Genomic DNA, 27,280 nt, shown 5'->3' with positions numbered 1-27,280 from the left:
ACTTGCACATTATTTATTTTCACTATAGTGGCTACTTTACAGGATAGTGATAATCTTCTCAAGTGTTATGGACTCAATGTATAGTTACTAGAGCCTATCATAATCAGGACCTGGACACTGCTTTGCTAGCCTCCAGCTAGTGTGGGCCCAGATTTGTAAATCTAAATCATCTGACTGCTTCACTCTCTAATAAGAAGGAATCTTCTGTTTCCAAGATCCTAGCTATTTTTTCCCAATCAAATGTTCCTTTCCCGGTAAAGACCAGTGGGAACCCATCAAATTCTGCTGCCAGAGAGGATTGGCTAATGTCTCTTAAGGAGGGAAAAGCCACTCACCCTTCCAATTCAACAAGTTCAGACATCTCAGGCCCAAGAGTGAGGGGAAGAAGGTACTACTTTTTCCATGGTGCCTGCTGCCCAGTGTTCCACAAGTGGAATGAATGCACCCAGATTAAAATTGCAGGCAGGCTTTCCTCTTGACTTTTCCCTGAGGAACTTCCACCACTTCTCTAAACCTTCCAAGTGGCATCATAGGGGCTACAGTCCCCAGCTTTTGCCATTTGGAAGCCCAGGGAGGTATAGATTGAGCTCTCCTGTTTAAGTGGAGTGGTACAAGCCACTTTTGGCTAAGACCCAGGCAGTTTGATGCAAGTTGAAATGGAGAAGATGGCTGAGTGAGCTGGGTCTACACAATGAGTTAATCTGAAATCTATGTTTACTCCCTATGCACGGAGGGCTGACTATGAGTTACTTTCCCCTCATTTATGGTTGGGGTTTCTCTGATTTTTTTTTCTGACTAGTATCTCATGCAATTGTTTCATTTGGTCAAACCCCCAAAGGGAGAAGTGACGTCTGAGGACTAATGTTAGTTTCATTCTGTGTTTAATGTAGGGTTTAGTCCTGACAAGAGAGGATCATGCTAGCTTCTGACTACATGACCCCCTCATCCCTTTTCTGTCAACATCCGCTTTCCCCTTGAAAGGAGTGGGATGTAATTCTAGTGCTGGCCTAAATACAGTATTTTTAAGAGACCAAACACAGCTCGTTTACAGATGCAGCCGCAATTTCAGCTCAGCAGCCATTACACAAGACTGATGCTGGGTAATTCAGCAACAAAAGCAAATGTTGAATGCCTGGCCCAGAAGCAAGACAGTGCAGAGGAACAATGAGGAAAGAAATGTTTCATCTTAAACTGGGCACCTTTCTATTCAAGGAAGGGCATAGTTTAAATATCTGAAAGACTTGAGTAGTACAGGTAGAGTAAGGACACATAATGATAATGAGTACTTACAATGATCAAAGTGCTATGGTAGGTACATTGTACTCAGAATAGACTCAGTTTTTGTCCCTCACAGGACACACAGTCTAAAGGGAGGGAGAATAAATATTTGGTCCCCATTTTACAGATGAGGAAACTGAGGCCCAGGGACATTCAATGCCTTGCTCAAGGTTACACAACAGTCAAGTAAAAGAGCTGGGCCTAGAATCTAGGTTTCCTGACTCCCAGTCCTATGAACTTTCCATTAGGCAGCACACTCTCCAACATGGCATTTCTGAATCAGCTCAACAATCCTTCCCGTAAAGAGCTCTGATTCAACAGTGGTGACAGGATGCTTAATTATATAATAATAATTAATAATAATGATAGTGGTATTTGTTAAGCACTTATTATGTGCCAAGTACTGTACTAAACAGTAGGGTAGATACGGGTCATCAGATCCCCCATGGGGCTCACAGTCTAAGTGGGAGGGAAAACAGGGATTAAATCCCCATTTTGCAGATGAGAGAACTGAGCCACAGAGAAGTGACTTGTCCAAAGTCACATAGCAGACAAATGCTGGAGTCATTTGGTGCTCAGTGGTATGTATTGAGCAGTTACTATATGCTGATCACTGTACTAAGCACTCGGGATAGTAAAATACAACAGGATTAGCAGAAACATTCCCTGTCCACAACGACTGAGAACCCAGGTCCTCTAACTCCCAGGCCTGACTCTTTCCACTAGGTCATGCTGCTTCCTTATGATGGTTTCCCTTGGTTTCCTTTGGCCCAGGTTTTCCTCCATTTATCTCAGGACTTCCTTTGCTGTGTCCCTCATCCTAATAAGTTTGTATTCCTCCTTCACAGTTGACACCTTTTAGTTTCCAAACACAAATGGCTATTAAGCAGTGAGGGTTCCTAAGGCAAGTTCTGGAGGTCTTTAAAAATAAGACAGATTCTTATCAACCTTGGATCCTGCCTGAAAGCAGGAGATTGTTCTAGATATCCTCTCAAAGTCCCTTCCAGCTTTAGGATTCTATGGAGACACAGAAATTCTCCTCATCGGAAAGCCTACTAAGTTGTGCATGATTTTTATAAAGCAACCAGCTCAAAGACATGTGTTTCATGAGGGTGTGAGAAATAAGGTGAATATGATTGATACTTATGTGCTTACTAGATTCTCAGAGGCACATGAATACAGTCCTACTATCAATAGTATTATCTTCATAAATTTACTAATACTATGTCCAAGCTCTGTGCTAAACACTAAGTGTAGATTAGTGGGAAAGAAAATTTTCTGGAAGATATTTCCACACACCCCAACCTTAGAGGCACACATGCAGACACTGAAATCCTTCCAGTTTCTTGAGGGGAGGAATTGTGTCTTTGACCTCCAATGTATTTCCCCAAGTTCTTAGTACAATATCTGTACATTCATTCATTATATCATATTTACTGAGCACTTACTGTGGGCAGAGAACTCTACTAAGCACTTGGGAGAGTACAATATAACAAAAAACAGACATGTTGCCTGCCCACAGTGAGCTTACAGTTGAGATGGGGAGAAAGACATTAATATAAATAAATTACAGATATGAACATAAGTGCTGTGGGGCTGTGGAGGGCTGAATAAAGGGTGATAGTCAAAATGCTCAAAAGGGAGTGGGAAAAAAAGGAAAGGAGGGCTTAGGGAAGGCCTCTTGAAGAAGCTGTGCCTTCAATAGGCCTTAAAGTGGAGACAGCAACTGTCAGATTTGAGAAGAGAAGGTTTTGCAGGATTTGGGCTAGGGGTCATCAGCAAGATAGTTGAAATCGAGGTACAGTGAGAAGGTTAACATTAGAGAAGCAAAGTGAAAGGGCTGGGTGGTAGTAGGAGAGTAGTGAGGTGAGGTAGGGGAGGACAAGATGACTGAGTGCTTTGAAGTCAGTGGTAAGGCGTTTTTGTTTGTTGCAGAGGAGGATGTACACTGTAGATGGTCAGTATGATATTTAAGGGCTCACTTTGTGACAGGCACTATACTAAGCGAGAGGTAACTGAAGCAAAGAGAAGTTTAGTGACTTGACCAAGGTCACCAAACTGACAAGTGGCAGAGTTCCTTCTGACTCCCAAGCCCATAATCCCCTAGACCATGCTGCTTCTCTTAAATACTACATACATACTCAAAATACCACATATATATTACATAAATATCTTTGACACTGAAAGGACCAGGACAGCAGTTGCAACAAGAGAACGTAATAAATATAAGAGTGGCAACAAGTGGCACCACCACCTGTACTGTTTCCTGGACATATTTCCTCTTGTAATCCCTCCAGAAGTCGACCACGGCAGTAAATGAGTCACTTGTTGGGGAAAATGAGGGTGATGCAGGGATTTCACTTCCACTGACTGCCTTTGGTTCTGCAATGGGCTCCCCACCACTGCAGCCCCTGTCACTGACTTCAATTCTCACTATTGGTATTTGATCTAGTAGGAGCCAGTGGAAATTTCAGCCATCTGTTGGTAGCAACCATGGTGCTTCAGTGAATGCAGCCATTCCTGAAGCAGCTAGGCATAATGATTAGAGCATGAGCCTAGGAGTCAGGAGGTCAGGGGTTCTAATACTGGCTTTGCCACTTGTCTGCTGTGTGACTTTAGGAAAGTCACTTCACTTCTCTGGGCTTCAGTTCCCTCATCTGTAAAATGGGGATTGAGACTTTGATCCCCACGTGGGATAGGGACTGTGTCCAACCTGATTTGCTTGTATCCACACCCATACTTAGAACAATGTCCAGCACATAGTAAGCAATTAACAAATACCACAGTTATAATTATTGTCTGTTCAGTTACTTTCTATCACTGCTGAAGTCTGATCTTCTTTGAGGATGTCTGTATAAATCAGTATATGTAGGGAGTGAGGGGGAAGAAAAGGGGAGCTGTGGCAGCTGCTTGAACGTGGGGCAGGGAACATAAAGGAGGGAGACCAAGTTAGGGTTGGATGTTTGGGAGGAAGGGGAAAATAATGAGGATTTGGGGGGGTTTATGGTATTTAAGAGCTCACTGTGTGCCAAGAACTGATCTAAGTAAGCACCAGGTTAGATACAAGGTTATCAGGTTGGACCCAGTCCCTAACCCTCATGGAGAGCGTAGTCTAGGTAGGAGGAAGTAGGATTGAATCTCCATTTTTGCAGATGAGAAACCTGGAGTGGAAGGAAGTTAAGTAATTTTCCCAAGGTCACAAAGTAAGCTAGTAGCAAAGTTGGGATTAGAACCCAGGTACTCTGACTTCCAGGCCTGAGCTCTTTCCACTAGGCCACACTGCTTCTCACCCCCATCCACAACCTTCACTCAGAGTGAATTTGGCCCTAGTGCTGCTCCTCTAGGGGGCCGAACTAGCCATGAACCCCTGTCCCAGCTTCCTCCCAGAGGCAATTTTACCAGCCAATCTTCTCCTCCTTCTCCTCTCTCCAGTCAGATGAAAGACAGTGTTGCTTAGTGGATAGAGCACGGACCTGGGTGTCAAAGGACCTGGTTTCTAATCCTGATTCTTCAACTTGTCTGCTGTGTGAACTTGGGCAAGTCACTTTACTTTTCCATTTCTCAATTACTTCATCTATAAAATGGGGGCTAGGACTGTGAGCCCTATGTGGAAGAGGGACTGTCTTCAACCTGAATATCTTGTATCTACTCCAGCACTTAGTACAGTGCCTGGCACACAGTATGCACTTTACAAATACCATAAAAAAAATTGCTTTGTAATGTCAACCCTAACAGCCACACTTTCAATTTTCTCTACTTGATGCCCTGTAAAGGATAATAATAATGTTGGTATTTGTTAAGTTCTGACTATGTGCAGAGCACTGCTCTAAGCGCTGGGGTAGATACAGGGTAATCAGGTTGTCCCACATGAGGCTCACAGTTAATCCCCATTTTACAGATGAGGTAGACTGAGGAACAGAGAAGTTAAGTGACTTGCCCACAGTCACGCAGCTGACAAGTGGGAGAGTCGGAATTCGAACCCATGACCGCTGACTCCCAAGCTCGGGATCTTTCCACTGAGCTTCTCTATAAACTTAAAACTAATACAAAGTCTCTAGTTCTGCAAAGTACCTTTTTGAGCTGTGCAGACTACTACTGCCATCTGGTGATGAGCAAAGATCAGCAACTTCATTTTGACGCTCCATTTCTCCAGGCTGATGGCAGCGGAACTATGTCCCTGAACTGGATGTATGTACAATGTATTGTAAAGAGCACAGGGGCAATAACTGTTTGGGAAGTTTTAAAATATGCTTTGCAGGAATTAAAGATGAACATTTTCGTGACATTAATTTAATAACTGTACATCTCCCTTCTCCCTCCGAATGATGGTGGACAAAAAAGTCCATGCTTTTTAAAAACTTAAATTTGTTTTTCATTATATCTACACCCAAGGATTAAACTTTGTTCGTTTTTCTGGAAAGCAGAAGCTAAACGGGGTTGAGCGGGGGGGGGGGGGGGGGGGGCGGGTAACTAGCTTTTGCAATTCGGGAAAAAGTTGACATTTGACGATTAAGTTCACCGTTTAAATGAACAAAGTGAAACAACAGCTGTCTCAGAGTAATGTGAAAAGCACACACATGCATGAGAAAATGTAAGGGAAAATTTGGATGGGAAATGATTTCATTACAACTAACTCGTGTTGATTATGGAGCAGTTGGGGATGGGGGTGGGGGGAAGCTGTTATTTCCTGGGAAGTGTCTTCGGATAGGTGCGCGTTGTGCTGCAACTATTGCGTTAATCCTGACCTGCATGCTTACAACGAAAATCAATCATATTTATTGAATGTTTCCTGGGTTCCGAGCAGCGTACTAAGTTCTGGGGACAGTATAATACAACAGAGATGGTAGAGAAGTTATCTGCCCACAAGGAGCTCACAGTCTATAGAGGGGAGCAGAAATTAAAATTACTTACAGATATGTACATAAGGGCTCTGGTGCTAAGAGTTGGGTGAATAAAGACTACCAATGCAAGTGCAAGGATAGTACAGAAAGTAAAGGGAATTAGGGAAAATGAGGGTTTAGTAGAACTTCATATCCTGTCTTCCAAAGTCTCTCTAGCACAAATTAAAGCAACGAAGTCCAATTCTGCTAGCACATGCCCTATGACTTGAAGAAAAATGAGTTGCTCTCTCACAAGAGCCTGAAATGATGATAAAACAAGCCTACAGTTCATATATGACTGACTGGCCCAAATTTTGACCACAGAAAACTCAGTCTTGTGAATTATTAAATTAAAAATGTAAACATTTGAAAAGCAACAACTGAACAAAGAGCAAGGCTCCTGTAGGAAGAGGTAGTGAGTAGTCTCACTAAGGAAAAATGATCCTTCCTTGAGAACCAGAAATAGATTTTGGCAAAGGTGGAAGGCTAAATGAAAACGTGAATACAATGTAATTTAGCTAAAAGGTAATCCATACTTCTACTCTTTTTTTCCCTCTTCAAGTTGTTCAACATGACAACAAGCAAAGGTAACTCATTGTAGGCAGGGATTGTGTCTATCAAACTCTGTTATATTGTACTCTCCCAAGTGCTTAGTACAGTGCTGTACCCACATCAAGAGCTTAATAAATACTACTGATTGATAACATTTATTAATCACCCACTGCATGCAATGTCCTTGGGAACTACAAAAGAAAGAAGTGACACATACTCTGCCCTCTAGGAAGTTACATTCCAATGATGGAGACAGCCATAAAAATATTTACAAATAACTGAATAAACATGTAACCAGGGAAAGTTTGTTAGAGAAGTTAGTAGTATTTTAGGAGGACTCTGAATGTGAGGAGAACAGTGGTCTGTCAGATTTTGAGAAGGAAGTAATTCCAAGTCATGGAAGCCATGTGAATGAGGCAGGGGAATCGAGACTAAACAACAACTAATCCTTAAGTAAGGAGGGTGAGTTGTTTGAAGAGTCTTGAAGTGGATTTATAAGGAAATTTTGTTCACTTCTACCAAACTTTCCTACCACTATAGATAACACCACCAACCTGCCTATCTCACAAATCTGTCACACTGGCGTTATCCTTGATTCCTCTCTCTCTCTCTTTCAGACACACACACACACACACACACACACACACACACACATTCAACCCATATATTGAATCTATCCCAAATCCTGTCAGTTCTTCCTTCACAACATCTCTCTAGAATCTGGCCCTTCTTCTCCATCTAAACTACTATCATGCTGGTCCAAGAGCTGATCATGGCCCATCTTGGGTAATGCATCAGCCTTCCTCTCCTTGCTGACCTCTCTCTCCCGTCTCCGATATACATTTGACTATGCTGTCCAGATCATTTTTCTAAAAAAAACCCATGTGCACATCTACCTACTCCTCAAATAACAATTATTTGTTAACCACTTACTATATGCCAAAAATTGTAATAAGCATTGGCATAGATGTGAAATAACCAGGTCCCTCTCCCACATGGGGTTCACAGTCTGAGGAATCAAATTCCCATCTTATAGATGGGGTAACTGAGACACAGCAAAGGGAAATGACTTATTCAAAATCAAACAGCAAACAAGAGGGGGTGGGATTAGAAACCCAAGCCTTCTGATACCCAGTCCTTTGTACTTTCCATTAGGCCATGTGCTCCCAAAAATTCTGATGGTGGCCCATCTCTACAACAAACAGAAACTTCATACCATTGGCATTAAGGCACTCAATCAGATCTCTCCTTCTTACCTTACCTCACTGATCTCCCAGTATAACTCAGGCTTCACCCTTTGTCCCTCTATACCAACCTGCTCCTATAACAATCTACTCACTGAGCCTCAATCTCATCTGTCTCACAACTAAGGCGTTGCCCACATCTTCCCTCTGACCTGGAACTTTATCCCCTTTCATATCAATTTCCCCATCTTCAAATCCCTACTAAAATCCAATCTCCTCCAAGAGTCCTTCCCTGATTAACCCCTCATTTTCCCACCTTATTCACCCTCTTTCTGCGTTGCTTATGAACTTGGGTGTGTACTCCTTAAGCACGTTGATATCCCACAACACTTATATACATATCTTTATAGACTGCCACTTAAGCCTATCTATGATTTATATTAAAATCCCCCATGTATGTATGTCTCCCCCATTAGATTGTAAACTCCTTGTGGGCAGTGATCATGCCTACCAATTGCTCTTGGTCTGAATCCTCCAAAGGTTTAGGACAACCTTCCCTGTGGAGCCATAAAGCTGTGTGACTGTGGGCAAGTCACTTAACTTCTCTGTGCCTCAGTTCCCTCATCTGTAAAATGGGGATTAAGACTGTGAGCCCCACGTGGGACAACCTGATTCCCCTGTGTTTACCCCAGCGCTTAGAACAGTGCTCTGCACATAGTAAGCGCTTAACAAATACCAACATTATTATTATTATTATTAATTGACTAGCATAGATGCTCCATGATTAACGGAGTTTAGAAGGATGAATAGCAGATAGTTGCATCCTTAAGATTAGGAAGGCGGGACATGGAACTAGTAAATTAGGGAAGACCTGTGTCTCAAATCCACTCTTCAAATACCTGTAGACGGTTTGGTTTCTGTGGACTGTCTAACTATAATGGTTTACTTTATGTTCTAATGGGCAGCCTTAGGTCCCACAAGTAAAGAGGCAAGGATCAAACTCATGAGGAATAAGAAGTTAACCAGCACTGAACTATGTAGATACAGTTCCTCTTATAAATAACCAATTTTAGCCTGGAGGGTTGGCATCTTATCATTTTAAATGATACCCTAACCAGCAGCTCAGGGAGCTTTAGGTCTATAGCACAGATTTCTGGTGCCTTTCCCAAAGATCCCAGCAGTCTAAAAAAAAATCACCATCTGGGTGGTTATTTTAGCCATAGAGCTGGATCAGGGCACACTGTCCATGTTCAAAATTGGGGTCTATTATGTGACTGAACCACACAAAGAACATGACTGGAATTTGCCATTCTGATCATAAATTCTTTCTTAATTCTGCTCCTGTAGCTAGAGCAACTATTAATGAATAAGATTCAGACATTTTCTCCTGGCCCCATTTTGTAGGTGTACATTAACTTAGGGATTTTTCTAAAACTCACATTTAGGACTTTTAAAGATCCATCTTTAGCAACACTGTGAGAGAGGGGTCCTTGAGTCAACACCCACCCACTCCCAGCTGGAGGACCAAGTGAGCACTTGTAGGCTGTAAACTCATTAATGGGCAGGAAATATGTCTGTTAATTCTGTTGTATTCTCCCAAGCATTTAGTACAGCATTCTGCACAGAGTAAGTACTCAGTAAATATCACTGATTGACTAGTAGAACCCAGCTCCAGTAGGGAAATGACAATGAAATTGCATAAGATGTGAATCAAAGCTGCAGCCTGGAATGTGTAAGGCAGTTGGGAATTCACCACTTCTTTGCTCCCATCCCTGGACAAAGCAAATGCCCAAAGCTTAAAAGAGACTGAAAATGTATATAACCTAAATTCCACCTATCCCCTTTAAATTGCTGAATCGCTTTTGTAAAGAAACAAAATGCTCTGACTACATGGCACTTTTATTTGGTTACAAATGATTCATTTGAGAAGGGGCCTTCTGGTAGATTGAAGGAAGAAGCCCCCACACCCTTGTTCTTCTAAGGTTTGAGCACTGGCAAGTGAGGAACCAGTAAAGTTGGCTAATTATTGAAGCCTGGCCCTGACCAGAGGCAGAAGCAAACAGCCACACAAGTTGTTATCCCAGCTCTACCACTTGTCAGCTGTGTGACTGTGGGCAAGTCACTTAACTTCTCTGTGCCTCAGTTCCCTCATCTGTAAAATGGGGATTAAGACTGTGAGCCCCACGTGGGACAACCTGATTCCCCTGTGTCTACCCCAGAGCTTAGAACAGTGCTCTGCACATAGTAAGCGCTTAACAAATACCAACATTATTATTATTATTGTTATCTCTCATACGGAATAAGACAGCCCCTTGCAAACAACTCCCTACAAAGGAGAACAGGATGCTCCTTCCCCCACCGCCCCAAGCATGCAACATGAGTTTAACTGAGCTTCCTTTGACCATTCCCATTGGAGTTCTAACCCATTTACTCCCCAGTCAACATCCTCCATGTCCATGTCACCCAGTGCCTCTGTTAGGAGCTGGACAAGAGAGAACGCCTAAATCCCTCTGTTGATCATTGCTTCCTTGGTAGTGTCCCTGACGCTCTTCAGAAAACTCAGGATCCCAGAGCCCCCTGTACCCCTTTTTTCCAGAGACTGTGGAGGCCCTGGGAGATGACCCAATTGCTGATCAGGCTTCCCTCTGTTGGCTTTGGCATTGGCAGCAGCTGTGATGATATACTTGGTCACAATTATGATGTGGTGGGTTCTCAGCTCCACCAGTGCTGTTACACACTTGTTGTAGGCTCCATACAGCTGGCTGTTCTCAGAAGACAAGATGTGTTGTCTCAGCGAGGGGGCTGCACGGATCTCCTCTATGAAGGCTTTGTGGAGAGGGGGCATGTAGTTCCTCATTCTATGCAGAAATGCAGCTAAAAGAGAACAGCCAGGGAAGAGGGAAAATGACCTCAGTAAAGAACAAAGGAGAGTCCAGTCTGTTTCCAGGCTCAGTTAATGATAGTATTTCAGTGCTATCTCTATGCAGAACACAACTAAGTATTGGGAAAGAGTTTTTAGACCCCAGTTCTACCTGTCTGTTGCCTTAACAGATGGCCCATTCTGCTGGATCTGAGCTCTCTTTAAGATACTTTGGACCTTAATTCCAAGCCATGGGACTCTGAGGCTTCTATCCATATTGCATTTAGGGCAAGTTGATCTGTCAGTTATGGGGAGAGATATTTGTGAGAAATAATAATAATGGTATTTGTTAAGTGCTTATTATATGCCAAGCACTGTTGTAAGCACTGGGGTAGATACATGGTAATCAGTTTGGACCCAGTCCCTATGCCCCATTGGGCTCACAGTTTTAATCCCCATTTTACAGATGAGGGAACTGAGGCACAGAGAAGTTAAGTGACTTGCCCAAGGTCACACAGCATATATAGATCTATTATATATGATGTAATTATTGAAATACTTATTGAAAGTCATGGTACCTAGTCACTTCCCCAAACTCAGAACTGCAACTCAAAAGTGTGATTTTAGGGGAAAGCCAAGCCTGAATCTAATTATAACACACCCCTTAGATGCATGGGTTTCTATAAATACAACGTAACTTTATAAGTAAACATCCTTAGATACATAGAGTTCTAAGCACCCGTACTCACAAGCGGTGGAAGTCAGAGAGCCACTCCTGAATTTGAAAGGTTCTGCCTAGGGATTACTTCGGTTCCAGCTGACTCTGGGAAATGGAGGACTTCTGGTGTCTGAATATGTTTTTTATTGAACTCTTATGATGTGCCAAGCTCCAGGAAAGATACAAGATTGTCAGTTCAGACACAGTCCCTAATCCACAGGGAGCTCACAATCTAAAAGGTAGTGAGAGGAGGTATCCTCTTCCTATTTTACAGATGAGGAAACTTTGGTAAAAGCAGCAGCATAGCCTAGTGGATAGAGCATGGGCCCAGAAGTCAGAAGGACCTGGGTCTTAATCCCAACTCTCCCACCTTGGGTAAGTCACTTAACTTCTCTGTTCCTCAGTTAACTAATCTTTAATATGTGGATTAAGAATGTGAGCCCCAAGTGGGACAAGAACTGTATCCAACCTGATTAGCTTGTATATATCCAAGTGTTTAGACCAGTGTCTGGTGCATAGTAAACACTTAACAAATGCCATAAAAATAACTAAATAGAAGAGAGGCAGTGGTTTGCCCAAGGTCACATAGCAGGCCAGTGGCAGAGCTGGGACTAGAAACCAAGGCCTCTAATTTCCAGCCTTTTCTTCTTTACACTAGGCCAGGAGAACTACTGGGGAATGTCATTACCAGACAGGTTACCTACTTCCCCTTCAGTCCATTGACCTTAGCCCTGCCCCAAGTAGAAGGCTGGACATTACTGCAGCCAGGCTGGCCCAGTAGGCCCCCAGATGCTCCTATTAGCCTGGTGCTATGTTGTTTTTGGAGCTGTCTGAAGGGCTTTGTTGAAGGGCAGAGGGGAGAGAAGAAAGGAGGCAAAAGAGTGTGGTAATGACTGGGGAAGTAAATAAGCCTTGAGTTTTGTGAGCCCAAGAATGCAATCACCCAACTACAGGGTCAAGGCTTTAATGTGCCCACTGTTCATCCCTGGTTCTGCACTCTGTATTATTAGAGAGCTGTTTCAAATGACAATTAGTAATGTCTGCCTTTCATATTAATGTGAGCCTCCCCCTCTGAACTGTAAACTCATTGAGGGGAGGGAACGTGTCTTCTAATTATGTTGAATTGTGTTCTCCCAAGTGCTTAGTACCATGTTTTGCCCATAGTCAATGCTCCATAAATATGACAGACCTATTGGGGGAGAAAAGAGAAGATGCCACCCTCAATGACCAGCCCCTAGCCTCTCTAGAATTTATTAGATTGCTCTGATAACAGGCTTCCTAAGAGCATCCCCTTCAGGTGAGTCTCCTCCCACTCTCTTCCTTGTCCTCTGCAAAGGTGGGACAGGAAAAACCACTTACCTCCATAAAAACTTGTTAGTACCCAGCAGGATGACCTTACCATAGTGCACTAGAAGTTCAGATCAGGCCTGATCTGGCCCAGAGGTGCAGACTTCAGAATGAACAATTCATCTAGGAGCTGGCAGAAAGAACACCCAGCCCCAGCCATCCTCCCCACCCACCCCCCCCCCACATCTCCTAGAAAAGAGCCCTGAGACTCCATTATCTTGCTTGATGAGGCATCGCTTGAAGATCCACGCTTTGCATTCCCTGGGACATAGCTCCAAATGTATTTAGGCTGACGTTAGTCCTGCAGCCACTCTCTCCCTCTGTATTACAGCAAGTGGAGCTCAAACCTCAGGCTCAGGGACTCGCTGACCTTAAAGTGGTCTGTCAGGTGCTGAATCTGTGCATACAGATGTCCTCTAGTGTGCACCATCACATGTAGGCCAGGATGATGACTGCTTACGAACACCTTTTAGCAGTTGGTCAGTACACTTGACAGGGAGCCACTGGCCATTTTTAAAGCCAACGTCTATAAGATGAAGCATGATCTTACCGCTTTGTTTGTTGTGATGGATACCTAATAGCTCATCAAAAACCTGAAGAGCCGTGCTTTGGGCTGCACTCCCTCCGGAGTATTTCAGGGGCTCTGCTGAGATGCCTTCATAGATAAGTCCTTCTGGCATGGCTGAGTTATCTTTCCATCTGAAAAAGGAAATAAGACAGGGGTGGAAGAGAGCTGAGGGTCACATCTGACCCTGAGGGCAGTTTGGAAAGTACTGACCTGTTGTCGTCCAAGGCAGGTCATTTTCTCTGAGGAGTGTTTATGCCTCATCACTTTGAGTGTTAAGGCAGCATTTGGAACCAGATAAGACTCTGGTGCATATGGAGCAAAGGAGAGAAGCCACTGTGCTGGGGAACTCCCAGGTCAAATTTTATCCCCTCCTCTCTTCATGCAGGTGCCTCCATCTGCACACTCTTTTCTTGCATAAGACTTGCCAGCAGACATAGTATCAGTTGTTCAGTGGTATTTATTGAGCACTTACTGTGTGCAGAGCATTGTATTAGGTGCTTGGGAGAGTACAATACAATAGACTTGGTAGATAGAGAGGGCTGTCCACAATCTAGTTGTAGGTGAGGATGTGTAGGTACCATCCTGAGAATAATAATAAAAGAAGGGTTGTGGAACTGTTAAGCACTTACTATGTGCCAAGTACTGTATTAAGCACTGGGGAAGATACTAGATCATCAGATCCCACATGGGGCTCATAGTTTAAGTAGGAGAGAGAATAGGTATTGAATACCCATTTTGTAGATGAGGGAACTGAGGCACAGAGAAGTTACATGACCCGCTGAAGGGCACACATCCTAAAAGTGGTAGAGCTATGATTAGAACCCAAGTCCTTAATCCTGTTAGCCTCAAACATGAGGCGCCCCTGAGAGAGGAGCTACCTCAGGCCTATTGCACCCCTGGAGTGGTTCAAGTAGCACTGACCATCCATCCTAAGGCACCAGATCCAGACCCTACTCCAGCTATTAGCAATGAGAGACCCATCAATTGTGAGCCTTGCCACCTTAGCAAAGAAAGACATATAGATCCAGGTAGAGCTAATTAGCATTTGTTTAATCCTGACATAAATGTTAGGACTGGATCTTCTAATGAATAGTACTGTCTTTGTGCCAAACCACAGTTCTAAACACCAGGATAAATACCACATAATCAGAGTGGACACAGTCCCTGAGACTGTGAGCCCCATGTGGGACAGGGACTGTGCCCAACCCAATTTGATTGTATCTACCCCAGAGCTTAGTAAAGTACCTGGCAAGCAGTACCACAATTATCACAATTATCATAGTACTGCAAAAATACCACAATTATCGTTATCATTATGCATGACTCAGAGTCTGAAAGGGAAGGAGACTGGGTATTTAATCCCCATTTTAAAGATAAACAAACTGATTCCTCGAGAAGTTAGTCAGTCGATTGTATTTACTGAGCACTTGATGTGTGCAGAGCATGCTACGAAGGACTTGGATAAATTAAGTGCCTTAGTTGAGGTCATACAGTAGGAAAACAGCCAGCCAGAGCTAGAACCTAAGTTACCTGACTCCCAGGCCTGTGCTCTTTACAATGAACGATGTCATGTTCAAATAACCTCAGTTACTCCATTTCCTCTAATGAACAGGCAGAGCAAGCTCCTATGAACAGTTCCCTTTGCTTTCACATGCACAGTACCACATAAAAATTGAAATAATGCCATTATCTGTTCAGACAAGCAGTTTCTCCAGCTCTGTAACCGACAATGGCATCAGGGTAGTGGGGGAACTGTGTAATTGTTGCCTTCCTTGACATATATCTTAGAAACATCTTTGAGAAAAGAGCACAGGCCTGGGAGTCAGAGGACCTGAATTCTAATCCTGACTCAACCACATGTCTGCTGTGTGACCTTGGGCAAGTCACTTAACATCTCATTGCCTCAGTTCCATAATCTGTAAAATGGGGATTAAGACCATGACCCCCATGTGGGACAGAAACCGAGTTCAACCCAATTATCTTGTATCTATCCCAGCACTTAGTACAGTTCCTGGCACTTAGAAAGCACTCCCCTCTCCCCCTCTCATCCATGAATTTATCCAAACTCTTCTTGAACCTGCTGATATTTCAGTCAGCACAATTTCCTGTGGTAATGCATTCCTATGCTAAATAAGAAGAATGCATGAAATATCTGATTTTCTTTACAGTTTTCTGGTAAATTATGCCCTCTCTCTATTTTATAATCCTCCCAGTCTCTCTCTATTTCTTCTTATCGATATATCATGATTTAGTATCAGAAACTACAGGTCCTAGAAACTCCAGTGATAGACAGGTAAAGCTCCTATTCAGTCATGATCTACAAAGTAACCCAGAAAGAACCAATTCCATTTTCCACTCTGATGCTAAGAGTTCCTTCCCCAGGGTGTTGGAACAAATTTCCATTTCCTATGTGGATCATTTCCATAAACTTCATTTTGTTGTTTCTAAAAGGAAAACTGCTCACAGGAGACAGGGGCAGCAAGAAAACCTCCTTGTTTGCTGTTTCAAGCCTAAAGATCCAAAATTTTCCAAAAGAAAAAGATGTATTGGAATTAAGAGGAGTGTTTTTTGATTGGGTCTTAAAGATTTCCTTGGAATATTTCCCCAGACTTTAAATTGTGCATTAAAATTACTGTTTACTAAACTGGAGGTGGGAGGGGTGGATCACTACTGGGTGGGGCTTCAACCCAGGAACGTATCTGAATAATTCAGACCTGGGAGTCTGAAAATCTGGATTCTAATCCTGGCTATACCTCTTGCCTGCTATGTGACCTTGGGCAGGTCACTTCACTTCTCTGTGCCTCATTTTACCTCATCTGCAAAATGGAGACTTAGACTCTGAGCCCCATGTGACACAGGGACTTTGTCTGACCCGATTACCTTGTATCCACTGCAGTGCTTAGTACAATGCCTGGCACATAGTAAGTGCTTAACAAATAGCAAAATTATTAATACTTGTTCCTTATGTTTAAACTGTTGAAGAGGTGAATCTCTGAAACATACAGTTAATTGCTTTCTGTATTGGTCTTGGAGAATGACCTGGTTAAGAGCAGGGACTGTGGAAATGAAATTATTTTTCTCCAAGTACCATGTACGGGAAGCAGCGTGGCTCACTGGAAAGAGCACAGGCTTTGGAGTCAGACATCATGGGTTCGAACCCCGGCTCTGCCACTAATCAGCTGTGTGACTTTGGGCAAGTCACTTAACTTCTCGGTGCCTCAGTTACCTTATCTGTAAAATGGGGATTAAGACTGTGAGCCCCACGTAGGACAACCTGATTCCCCTGTGTCTACCCCAGCACTTAGAACAGTGCTCAGCACATAGTAAGCGCTTAACAAATACCAACGTTATTATTATTATGTACTGCTTTATGCAAGTTAGACCCTAAGATACTTTTGTTTATTAAAAACTTGCCATGTGTTAAGAAATCTTGGGCAGTGTTTTAAACAACTCCACATCTATACAGGAGTTTTGGCAGGTGAATCTGGTATTCACAGAAGCAGCTTGAGCCTGGTTTTAATTTCTTGAATTAACTGAGCAGTGTTTGGATCAATGACTAAACCTCTCTTTAGTCAGTCACCCAAACCATCATCACAACTAAAAACAATCTGCTTGAATGAATTGAGTTCAAGATTTGAGACGAAGGTATCTGTTTCCCAATACTGCATACTTTGATTGCCCAGAAACAATTCTGTGGGAGGGGAGAACAAAATTTTCAAGAGCAGTAATGAGTATGTGGGCTGTTCTGGCCTGGAGTCCCTGAGCTGTCTTGCTGCTCTGAGCAGCTGTTTGTCTGGATCTAAGGGGAAAATAGTTCCATATCAAATTTAATTATTTTTAGCTCTTCCCAGAGTATATTTATAGCAGTGGGGAAGTTTAAACAGATTAAATTGAAATGGCATGTTTTCCACTGGAACTGATGACCTTCCAGAGAAGGGCAATGTGGGTGGAAATGAAGGGAGCCTGGAAAAATGACCCAAAAAAATTAAAAATCAAGTATGACAATGAAAAAACCCAGGAGTACAAGACCAAACTGGAAAGACTTCACACAGTCAGGACCCAAAACTCCTACCGATAAGGGATTTAAAATAATCAAAGAAATTTGGGGACAGATCTAGAAACGGTCTCAATGGACCCCTCAACCCTGTTCAGATGGATCATATGATTACATTTGGCCAAACACGGCAGTAGACGGTCGAAGAGGTTTTTGGAAGGCTTTTTTTAAATGAATTTTCAAAGGTCTCCATTAGTGAGGGTTGTTGAGCCTTTTTGTTACTAATTAAATATCCACACAGGTCTGCTCATGACAAGCCAGACCCTACTGTCTCAAGCAGAGCTCAACTCCTGCCCATTAAAAGTTTGTTGGGGCCTAGGAGAGATGAGAGAGGTGCAGCTGCTGGGTTATTCAGGCTTTCCATCCCACCTCCTCTCAATCATATTAAATGAAGGCTTACTGTGTGCAGAGCACTGTACTAAGTTCTATATGATGTAACTATATGATTCTGCAAGCGTACACAGTGCAAACATAAGGACGTTATACAGAGCACTTTGTGGAAGTCCATCGAAAGAGTATCACTGTGGGCAGGGAATGACTGTGATAGTGCTATACCGTACTCTCCCAAGAGCTTAGCACAGTGCTCTGAATGAAGTAAATGTTCAATAAATGATTGACTAACTGCACTAGCCACCCTTCTACAACCACTCCACCATCCTTTAACCAGACACCCCAGGCAGCTGGGCTCTGAGTCACCAACTTCTGCCCCACTAAGAGCATTCCATTCCATGTGACATAAAACCTTGCTGTCATCAATTTAGGGAGGGGCAAAGGGACATGTAACCCTCACTGATGCCATCTTTCTGAGCAACCAGATAGCCCCACCCTAAGGTAACTGCTAAGTATATGAAGCTGTCCCTGGGGACAGAAGAGATGCTACTGCTTATGTGCACACTTTTTCACACAAGCATTCCAGAGAACTGCAGGGACTCCAAGTCCCCCAAACCACTGGAATAACCACATATGTAAAAATAGTGCACATATGAGGTAGTGCCACCCAGAACCAATTTGGCCATTTGCATAGAGAGGTAGGCGTGGATCCAAAAATTGCTATGGAGGACAAACCAGCAGGAATTAGCAACAGATAACTTTAGACCAGGTGCTTGTCTTATCCTGGCTCCACTACTGTTTCACCCTTCTCTCTCTCGTTTCCCTGTTTCCAATCTCACCTCTCTCCACTCCACTTTGCTACCCATATAATTTTTCTAGAACTTTGTTCTGCACATACATCTCCATTCCTGGAAAACACAAATGGTACTTCACTCTTTTCTACATCAAGAAGAAACTGCTGATCAGTAAGGCAGTTCATCAGCTCTCTCTACCTATCTATCTTTACCTATTCTCTATTCTCTCAATCTATTCTTTCCTCCTACCTCATCCTAGCTTGCACTCTTCATTTCCCCACAAGTTCCTCTTCCCACTGCTGAGATTTCAATTTTCCTGCCTCTGAACCCTTGCTTCCACCCTTCCCCTTGGAAAACCCTCCGCTTTTCAATTAGCCATACGTTAGCTTTTCCCATCTCCAAAGCCCTTCCAAAATCCCAAAGGAGCAGCATGATCTTGGAATCACAGGGCTGGAGAGCTAACCCCGGCTCTGCCAGCTGTCTTCTCTGTGCCTTGGGAAAATCACTTAACTTCTCTGTCCCTTATTCCACTAAAGGCTTAGCATATTGCTCTGCACACAGTAAGTGCTCAGTAAATATCATTAATGATTACTGTGTAGCAAGAGCTGTGGTAGATTCAAGAAAACCAGGTTGGACACAGTCTCTATCCCACATAGGACTCAGAGTTTAAGGGAAAGGGTTGACAGATATTGAATCTCCATTTTGTAGATGAGAAAACTGAGGCACAAAGAAGTTGTGACTTGTCCAAGGTTACCAGCAGGCACATGCCCAATGGGGGATTAGCATCCAAGTCCTCTGGCTCCTGGTCCTGTGCTCTTTCCATTAGGCCAAGGTACTTCTCTATTATTGAAGCACGATTGTCCTCTATAGAGAGATGCCCCTATAAACCCTTTTCCCTGGCTTGAAAAATGCTGAGAGGTTTGATGCAAGGAACAGGCCCAAGTATACTTACCCAGACAGAAAGATCCGGATCACTGCATAAAATATGGCTGGATCTACATAATCTGGAGGAGCAATCGAAATTTGAACTTTACTAAAGGCAAAAAAGGCAATTGGTTACATCTGCATGCTTTTCAAGGCTGCTTCCTCTATCTGATCTGTATGGTGACCTGGAATTAAAGCTGCAAGAGGAGGATGGAATGTTCTCTCCTGCAGTCACCCTTCTTGCTGTTTTCTGAAATCTTAAACTATTCCATATGTTGCCCTTTCTATTTGTGGCGCTTCCCTGTTCTGCAATTTTAAAAATCAATTTAAAAAATACTGAGAGACCCTGGCAAAACTTACCAACTGGATGTTACTGCAGGACCTTATGTTTGTGGAGAAGAGTGGAAGAGGTGGAGGGGAGAAAACTGAAAGAAAATGAGTCTTCCCAGCTGAGCTAAGAGCTCAAGGGGCAGGGTTACCTCCTGGACAATCAGTCAATAGTAAGCTTCAAGTGTTAAAACTAAATCTTTGGCTTCACCTCGTCACTAAGGAGATGGGATCTGAAGTGAATCTCCTCTTCAGGCTGGGACTCAGCTGAGAGCCTTAAATGGAATCTGAAGGGTACTGTGTTGGCTTGGTCTGACCTGGCTCCTTAGCTCAAGTCTGAGGAGTTGGGTTCATCAAGGAGTGGGTTTATCACTGCTTCCTGCCATGTCACCTCAGTCTGCTTAAATGGGTCTCTTGGACAGAGACATAGGTAAAAGAAAGAGTGTGCAATAGTGTGGACAGACATACAGTGCTGGGCTTGCTAAGTGGAAATGTGGATTGAATTGTGCTTAGTACAGTGTCGGGCACACAGTAAGTGCTTAACAAATACCCTGAAACAATTGGAGGTGGGAGAAGTTTGCCATTAACTAGTTATACTAGTCAAGGCACTGCAGAAAGTCATCTAGTGTCCAGACCAAAATGTTTAGCTACTCATTCATTCATTCATTCAATCACATTTATTGAGTGTTTCTGTGTGCAGAGCACTGTATTAAACACTTGGAAAGTACAATTCCACAACAGATAGAGACAATCCCTACCCAACAACGGGCTCACACTCTTTCCTTGTTCCATGAGGTTCCACTAGGGGGTGAAGTGGTGGCGGGAGCAGGGAGACTTGATTGGGATGGGAGAGTCCAGGGATGTTTAAAGTCCATTTAAAATGTCTGACATTCTTCTAGGTGCAGAAATGAATAACAGACTGCTGCAAGAGACTTTTCCATTCCTTTTTAAAGCCATGTGGATTCCATCCTTATGTTGCTGATTAATTTGCAGTTCACTCATCAAAATGTCATATTAAAAGAGCAACTTGAGGTCCAGACTCCATGAGACTTTCTGCTTGCCGGAGCAAAGTAGAGTCAGGACCCTTTGGGTTGGAACTCAGAGGTCCAAATCTCCAGAATGAGAATATTCTCCCCTCCTTGGTAACTTCCTTAATTTTTATGGATAGAGTAATTCTGAGACCTTTAATGTTTTCGTTGTGTCCTCAGGCCTCGTCACTAACAGCTCGCTAACCCAATTCCAGGTTCCTCTACATCCAAGACATAGAGATGTTTTTAAGTATTGCCTTTTCATGACCCTTTCATGGCTTGCAACAAGCTTGAGGCTTCATTCTTCCCTGGGATGTGGTGTTCAGGTCTCATCTGGTTTGGATGGAAACTCTTCTGATGGATAATAAAAAGGATAAACCCACCCATCCCTTCCCACTCTAAACTGATACCAGCTCGCAGGACCAAGGAGGCAGCCATCCTAAGGGCAGGATCTGAAACTTGATAGATGATCTGTACTGGGGGAAATATTCTTGTGTACTCTGTGTCCTCTCTTTCTCTCTCATTCTCTCCCTCTGTGTCTCACCCTCTCTCTGTATCTCTCCTTCTTTTGACCTTCCTGTGTGGTATGAAAAGGTTAGCTAGTTCTTGCTCCTACTGGTCCTCTTCCGGAATTCCTGCTTTCCCAAAGTATACGATGTCTCACCAACTAATCTTAAACTCAAATGCTGACTTTTCTCCAGGGCCAATGAGAACTTTCCTGGAATAATAATACCTTCTGAAATTCTCTTCCCCCTTAAAGCCATAATAGCATGTCCCAGTGCATCCTACACTGTGAGAAAATAAACCAGTTCTGAGGTCCTGGTAGATTCCACTTGGTTTGAGCCCTATCCACCAAAACACAGCATACCATGCATCTGCCTCAAGGCCCAGGTCATTTCATCAATGGAACCAGCCAACTGCTGCATCGCCTGACATAGGGAGTCTTCCTTGGACTGAAGGATGGCATTTACAGCCTGAACAAGGGCCTGGAGATGAGAAGGGATGAGTCTGTGAGTTCATTCTCAGTAGACAGGGCCTGTAGCCATCTATGATGTGTCTTTTTCTTGTTCTGGGCAACCACAGCTTCACTCCTACATTGTTAGACCACCCACACCTGTTCTCTGAGCATCACAATGCTTTCACCAACAGTCTGGCACCATGACAAAATGAGGCTACTCTGATGGGCCCTGCTACTTCCCCTGGGGCTGACCTTATCAGAACCACCACTCTGCTCCCTTATTTGTCTCTGGGCTATTAGCTCTAGAATGTAAGCTTGTTTTGGGCAGGGAATTGACTGACTCTTAGCAGAGAACCTGGAGAAATCTTGTTCTTGGCAGCAAGTTGGCATTAAAATGAATTGCTGGAAGGGGTAGGGAGTTTCCTTAACAACCACCACCCAGAACTGAGCCACTCAAACTCCAAGATGGAGAGGGAGAGGCAGTCCTGTACCTTCCACCTACATTGTTCTAAACCCAATCAATCAATCTTATTGAACACCTACCAGGGGCAGAGTAATGTACTAAGCTCTTGGAAGAGGACAGTGCAATAGAATTGGTCAATAGAGTCCCTGCCTTGAAGGGCTTATGATCTATAGGAAGAGTGCTTAAGTAGCAGGGTATCTAGGTCAGTCTGTAGAATAGGTGCAGATAGTTCTGAAAGTGCTGGGAAAAAGACAAACTAATCAGAGAAGGCCTCCTGGAGGAGGTAAAAATGCCAAAGAGCTTCAAAGCTGGGAATTACTGTGGTTTGGAGGATTTGGAGGTAGGAGATGTTCCCAACTGTGGTAAAGTATGTGAGAAGGTTGAATGAGGACATATGAGTAGGTCAGCTTGAAAGGAACTTAGAGTGTTAGTGGGGACATGGTGGGAGAGGAGTGAATAAGTAGGAGGGAGGGAGCTGACAAGCTTTAAAGCCAACGTTCAGGATTTCCTTTTCTATGTGGAGAGGAATGGATAATCACTGGAGATTTTTGAGGTGTGGGGAGACATGTACAGAATGTCGTTTTAGAGAAATGATCTATGCAGCAGTAGCCTGGAATGGAGAATGGACTAGAGACAGGAGAGATCAGAGGCAGGAAGACTGGTGAGGAGGCAGATGTAATAGTCCTGCCAGGATATGACAAGTGGCTGGACTGGGTGGTAGCCATTTGGATGAAGAGTAAGGGGTGAGTCTTGGAAATGTTGTGGAGATAAAGCTAGTAGTATTTAGTAACAGATTAAATATGAGTGTTGAAAGAGAGGGCGGCATCAAGGATAATGCCAAACTTGTGGGCTTCAGAAATGGTGGGGGAGGTGGTAATGCTATCACACTATTTCTGAATTACATGATTAATCATGTGAGGTATTGTTTGAAATGCTAGAGGATAAGGGGCAGGAGCAGAGGGGTGGGGAGAGCTTCTGAATGAGTGAGTTTGTCTCAGGAAACTATTTACCCACCCTAATACACCTAACCCACCTAAAATACCTTAATCCCAGGCACTGCAGCCTTTTCAACGAGCCAGGTCACCAGGATGAAGCCTTTCAGGCTGTCTCCCCCAGGCAGCGAAACAATGGTGTCCAGGTTTCTGGGAAACAAAAGCTCACACAATCAGAACATTTGGAGCCCAGTTCCTCAACTGTCTCCATTACTTCCCACGAAGGAAGCGAGAGACCATTCTGATAAATCCACAGCTGAAAGGCTCTTCACCCTCCAGCCCAGGGTAGCTCTTGAGTTGGGAGACAGGGCTGGACCAAACCAGTGTAAGCCACTCCTATCTCGCCTGTCTCACCATAGACCCCTGGCCCACGTCCTGCCTCTGGTCTGGACTGCCCTCCCTCCTCAAATCTGACAGACAATTACTCTCCCCCATTTCACAGCCTAACTGAAGGCACATCTCCTCCAAGGGCACTTCCCAGACTAAGCCCCACTTTTCCTCATCTCCCATGCCCTTCTGTGTCACCCTGACTTGCTCCCTTTGCCCTTCCCCCAGTTCCAGCCCCACAGAATGTATGTGTATACTTGTAATTTTATTTATTTGTATTGATGCCTGTCTCCTCCTTTCTAGACTGTGAGCTCATTTGGGGCAGGGAATGTCACTGTTTATTGTTGTACTTTCTCAAGTGCTTAGAACAGTGCTCTGCACACAGTAAGTGCTTAATAAACATGATTGATTGAATGAATGAATGAATCCTGTACTAGGTCCTCCCTTGTGGGTCTGGACCCCCTCCTTAGGTGTGTTTGGATCGGCCTGGACAAATCCCAAAACTCCAAATCCCTCCCAAGTTGTCAGGAAGGGTAATGAGGCAGGCATGTGACCTCTCAGCTGAGCTTTCTTCACTAAAGTGGTCTTTCTTTGGGGCCCCTAGACTACTACCTTCTTCCCACCAGGGAGCCCTAAATGCTTAGGGAGAATAACCAAGGAATGGTTCCCCATCGCCAGTGCTCTTACATCTTTTAGCAAAGTCCTTCCGAAGTGGGACATGTTGCTCAGAGCAAGAGAACTCAAAAGGGAGCAAAACGCACTGGGGCTGCAACTAGAGCCAAAGGATCTGGGTCACTCACCCGATTTCCAGAGGTCTATTGCCATCTCAGATGGGGACAGCAAAGATGCAAGAAAAGAAAAAGGGCAATTTGTGAATCAACCAATCAGTGGTATTTATTGAGCACTTATAATCTGCAGAACACTGTATTAAGCACTTGAATTTGCTCTCTTGGTGCTTTCCTTTCCCAAGACCTCACTAGTAATTCTTATCAACATTTGAGACTAGGCCCACTTCTTCCTCCTTGCAGATCATGAGTGGGATTGTGGAATCTGGGCCTGGGTGGTGATTCTCCCTTGGTAAACTGGGGTTTCATTTCTGCTCAGGTTGGACATGAAGCCTTTAGACAGGTGATCTAGTGTCTCTAATAACTTCTAGGCTAAAGAAGTTCCTGCTGGCATTTAACCTTAATTTCTCTTCTAACAGCTTTCACAAATTATTACTATTGGCAAGGTTAATAATTCTGGTACTTAATGATAGTAATTTTTGTGTTATTTGTTAAGTGCATATTATGTGCCAAGTGCTGTACTAAGCATTGAGGCAAGTACTAAATCATCAGATCTCACATCACAATCTAAGTAGGAGGGAGAATAGGTACTGAATCCCCATTTTGCAGATGAGGATGAATCCCTCGCTTTGCAGATGAGGGAACTGAGGCACAGGGAAGTGAAGTGACTTCCCCAAGGTCACACAGCAAGTAAGTGGTGGAGTCAGGAATAGAATACAGGTCCTCTGACTCCCAGGCCATGCTACTTCACTTAAATGCTTATATTGTGTCAAGCACTGTTCTAAGTGTTGGTATAGATGCACATTACTCAGATTGGGCCCAGTCCCTGTCCCACATGGGGCTTAAAGTCTAAGTAGGAGGGAGTAGGATTGAATCCCCATTTTACAGATGAGGTAACTGAGGCACAGAGAAGTTAAGTGACTTGCCCACAGTCACACAGCAGACAGTTAGAACCCCGGCTCTGACTTCCAGGCCCATGCTCTTTTCACTAAGCCACAGTACTTCTCGTCATTGGGTTGAGGCCTCTAATCCTTTCCCCTAGACCCACCGTACCATAGCCCTGCTTAAATAGAATTAATTGATTGATTGATTGTTCCTAGGGAATAAGCCTCCACTTCCTTTCTCCCACCACCTTCCCTTCTCCAGAATTAACCTTTAGTGTGACTGGAGTCAGTAAGTTGCTTTAGACCATAAACATGAACGCACTCCCCAAGAGACAGGCTGTGTGACTTTTGATCTTTATAAGGAGGGACATCCAAACTTCTTGGACTCTTAGATTCCAGGAATCCTAACTCTGGACAGAACAATAGACAATTACTTCTGTGTTGTTTACCCATCAGGATTCTTTTTCTTCCAATTCACCAACACAAAGTCTGAGTGTACCAGGATGGCAGGAAGTCCTAGGCTCTGAGAGACCTCAACAAAAGGTAGTGCAAGGTTTCTGGGCAGAACCTGGTAGAGACAAACCCGCTCCAGTGAGTACATGCAGAACATAAGTCCCAACTTTAATTTTCCTCCCAGATAACTATGCCCAGGGTAGAAGTAGACCAGGAAGGATGAGATGGGGTCAGTCCGAACAGTAAGTCATTCTTAAATGGAAAAAGTCCAGGCATATTGAAAGCTTGAATGAGTGGCCCAAGTCTTGCCCTAGTTTTTAGACACCAGTGGATCATGGGCAAGGGATAAAATTGGCAGAGTGGGTCAACTAGTCATGTAACTAGTAGCTGAAACTGTGGAGTTTATGTGAGGTGAGGCTCCTTGACAAGACGCTTAGGGCAGTATTTTAATAGAGTGACAAAAAATGGCTGAAAACTCCTCACCTAAGGTATGTTGAAAGTAAGTTCACTGAGTCTAGAAGCTCCTGCCTCTCAGGGCACTGAGGGGGTGACAGATGGGACCAGAAGACTCATTTTAGGTGGGACAACCTACCTCCCACCACCCAAAAATGGCCAATGGGACCCAAAAGTCCTGCTTCAGGTTACTTCATCAGGAACAGCAGAAGGAAGGCAGGTATGGGACAGAAATCTATGAAACAGGTTTCCGTGGCCTTCGCAGTGTAGAGACCAGCACTCCCATCATGTTCGCTATTGTCACATCTACCATTTCTACCATATGCTTCCCTCTCTGACTCCCTCTGACTTTGTTTCTGTTGATTCTCCCTTTTCCAGTGTTTTTCTTTCCATCTATTCTTGGCACAAATGTCCTTGGAAGCTCTGGCTCCCTGTCCTATGATAATCTCTGGAAAATATCATCACCTTGGTAGGTTTGATAGGCTAAAGCTTCAGCACCACAATACCTCAAGAATCAAAGTGTGGTCAGGAGGGCAGCCTCAAGATTGTGTATGGGCAAAGCTGACTTGAGGTTGGATAAAGTTAAAGAAATGAGAGACGTGCAGAGGTTTTAAGAAGGGGAAAAGGGAGTGGGCTTGCTTCTTAGGGTGGTATTAAGAGTTCTGGGCTAATAGCCCAGGGACCACAATCAGGGCATTACCAATACTGGGAAGTCTGGAGATGACGGCAACTCACAGACCCAAATTTTCTCTGTCCTGAGAGGCAGATACACTTGTCCCTGAAGCCCTGGAGTAGGCAGAGCAAGATTATGTACTCTGTATATAGATAAGCCAGTGAGGTCCAAGCTCAGAATGAAGGTCAAGCATTGAGTGGCTTCTGCTGCCATTGTCATCCCCAATCTACCTGGCTGACTCCTGCCATACTAATTCCATCACCAGTCTTCCTGGTTGGCCCTTGTCCTGCCTCCACCAGTGCTGCATAACAAGGAAACTGGCTTGTTTTGCAGGCTTTGTCCAGGCAGTTCCAGCAATTGCCTGTAAAGTAGATGATTCCTCGGTGGGATGTCTGTGGAATATGTGTGAGGTGAGCCTTCTGGACAAGACGTTTGGGGCAGCAGGCTA

The 27,280-nt window shown here is 43.9% G+C and overlaps 1 protein-coding gene across 2 annotated transcripts in view; it reads right to left on the bottom strand.

Moving 5' to 3' along the window:
• Window positions 1-9,775: 9,775 nt before the first annotated feature.
• The window catches only part of IDO2 (indoleamine 2,3-dioxygenase 2), a 35,270-nt gene continuing 17,765 nt past the window's right edge, over window positions 9,776-27,280 (bottom strand). Inside the window, 7 exon segments of one of the 2 annotated variants that reach the window (NM_001242723.1) lie at window positions 10,395-10,768; window positions 13,370-13,518; window positions 19,518-19,569; window positions 21,713-21,830; window positions 23,308-23,407; window positions 24,385-24,399; window positions 25,703-25,821. In NM_001242723.1, the coding sequence (NP_001229652.1) occupies window positions 10,395-10,768; window positions 13,370-13,518; window positions 19,518-19,569; window positions 21,713-21,830; window positions 23,308-23,407; window positions 24,385-24,399; window positions 25,703-25,821 (927 nt within the window). 2 annotated transcript variants of the gene reach the window in all.

This window comes from Ornithorhynchus anatinus, chromosome 5 (assembly GCF_004115215.2).
Source record: "Ornithorhynchus anatinus isolate Pmale09 chromosome 5, mOrnAna1.pri.v4, whole genome shotgun sequence".
Taxonomy (NCBI): domain Eukaryota; kingdom Metazoa; phylum Chordata; class Mammalia; order Monotremata; family Ornithorhynchidae; genus Ornithorhynchus; species Ornithorhynchus anatinus.
The sequence above is the reverse complement of the archived record's forward strand: the minus strand, read 5'-3'. Positions and strand labels throughout refer to the sequence as shown.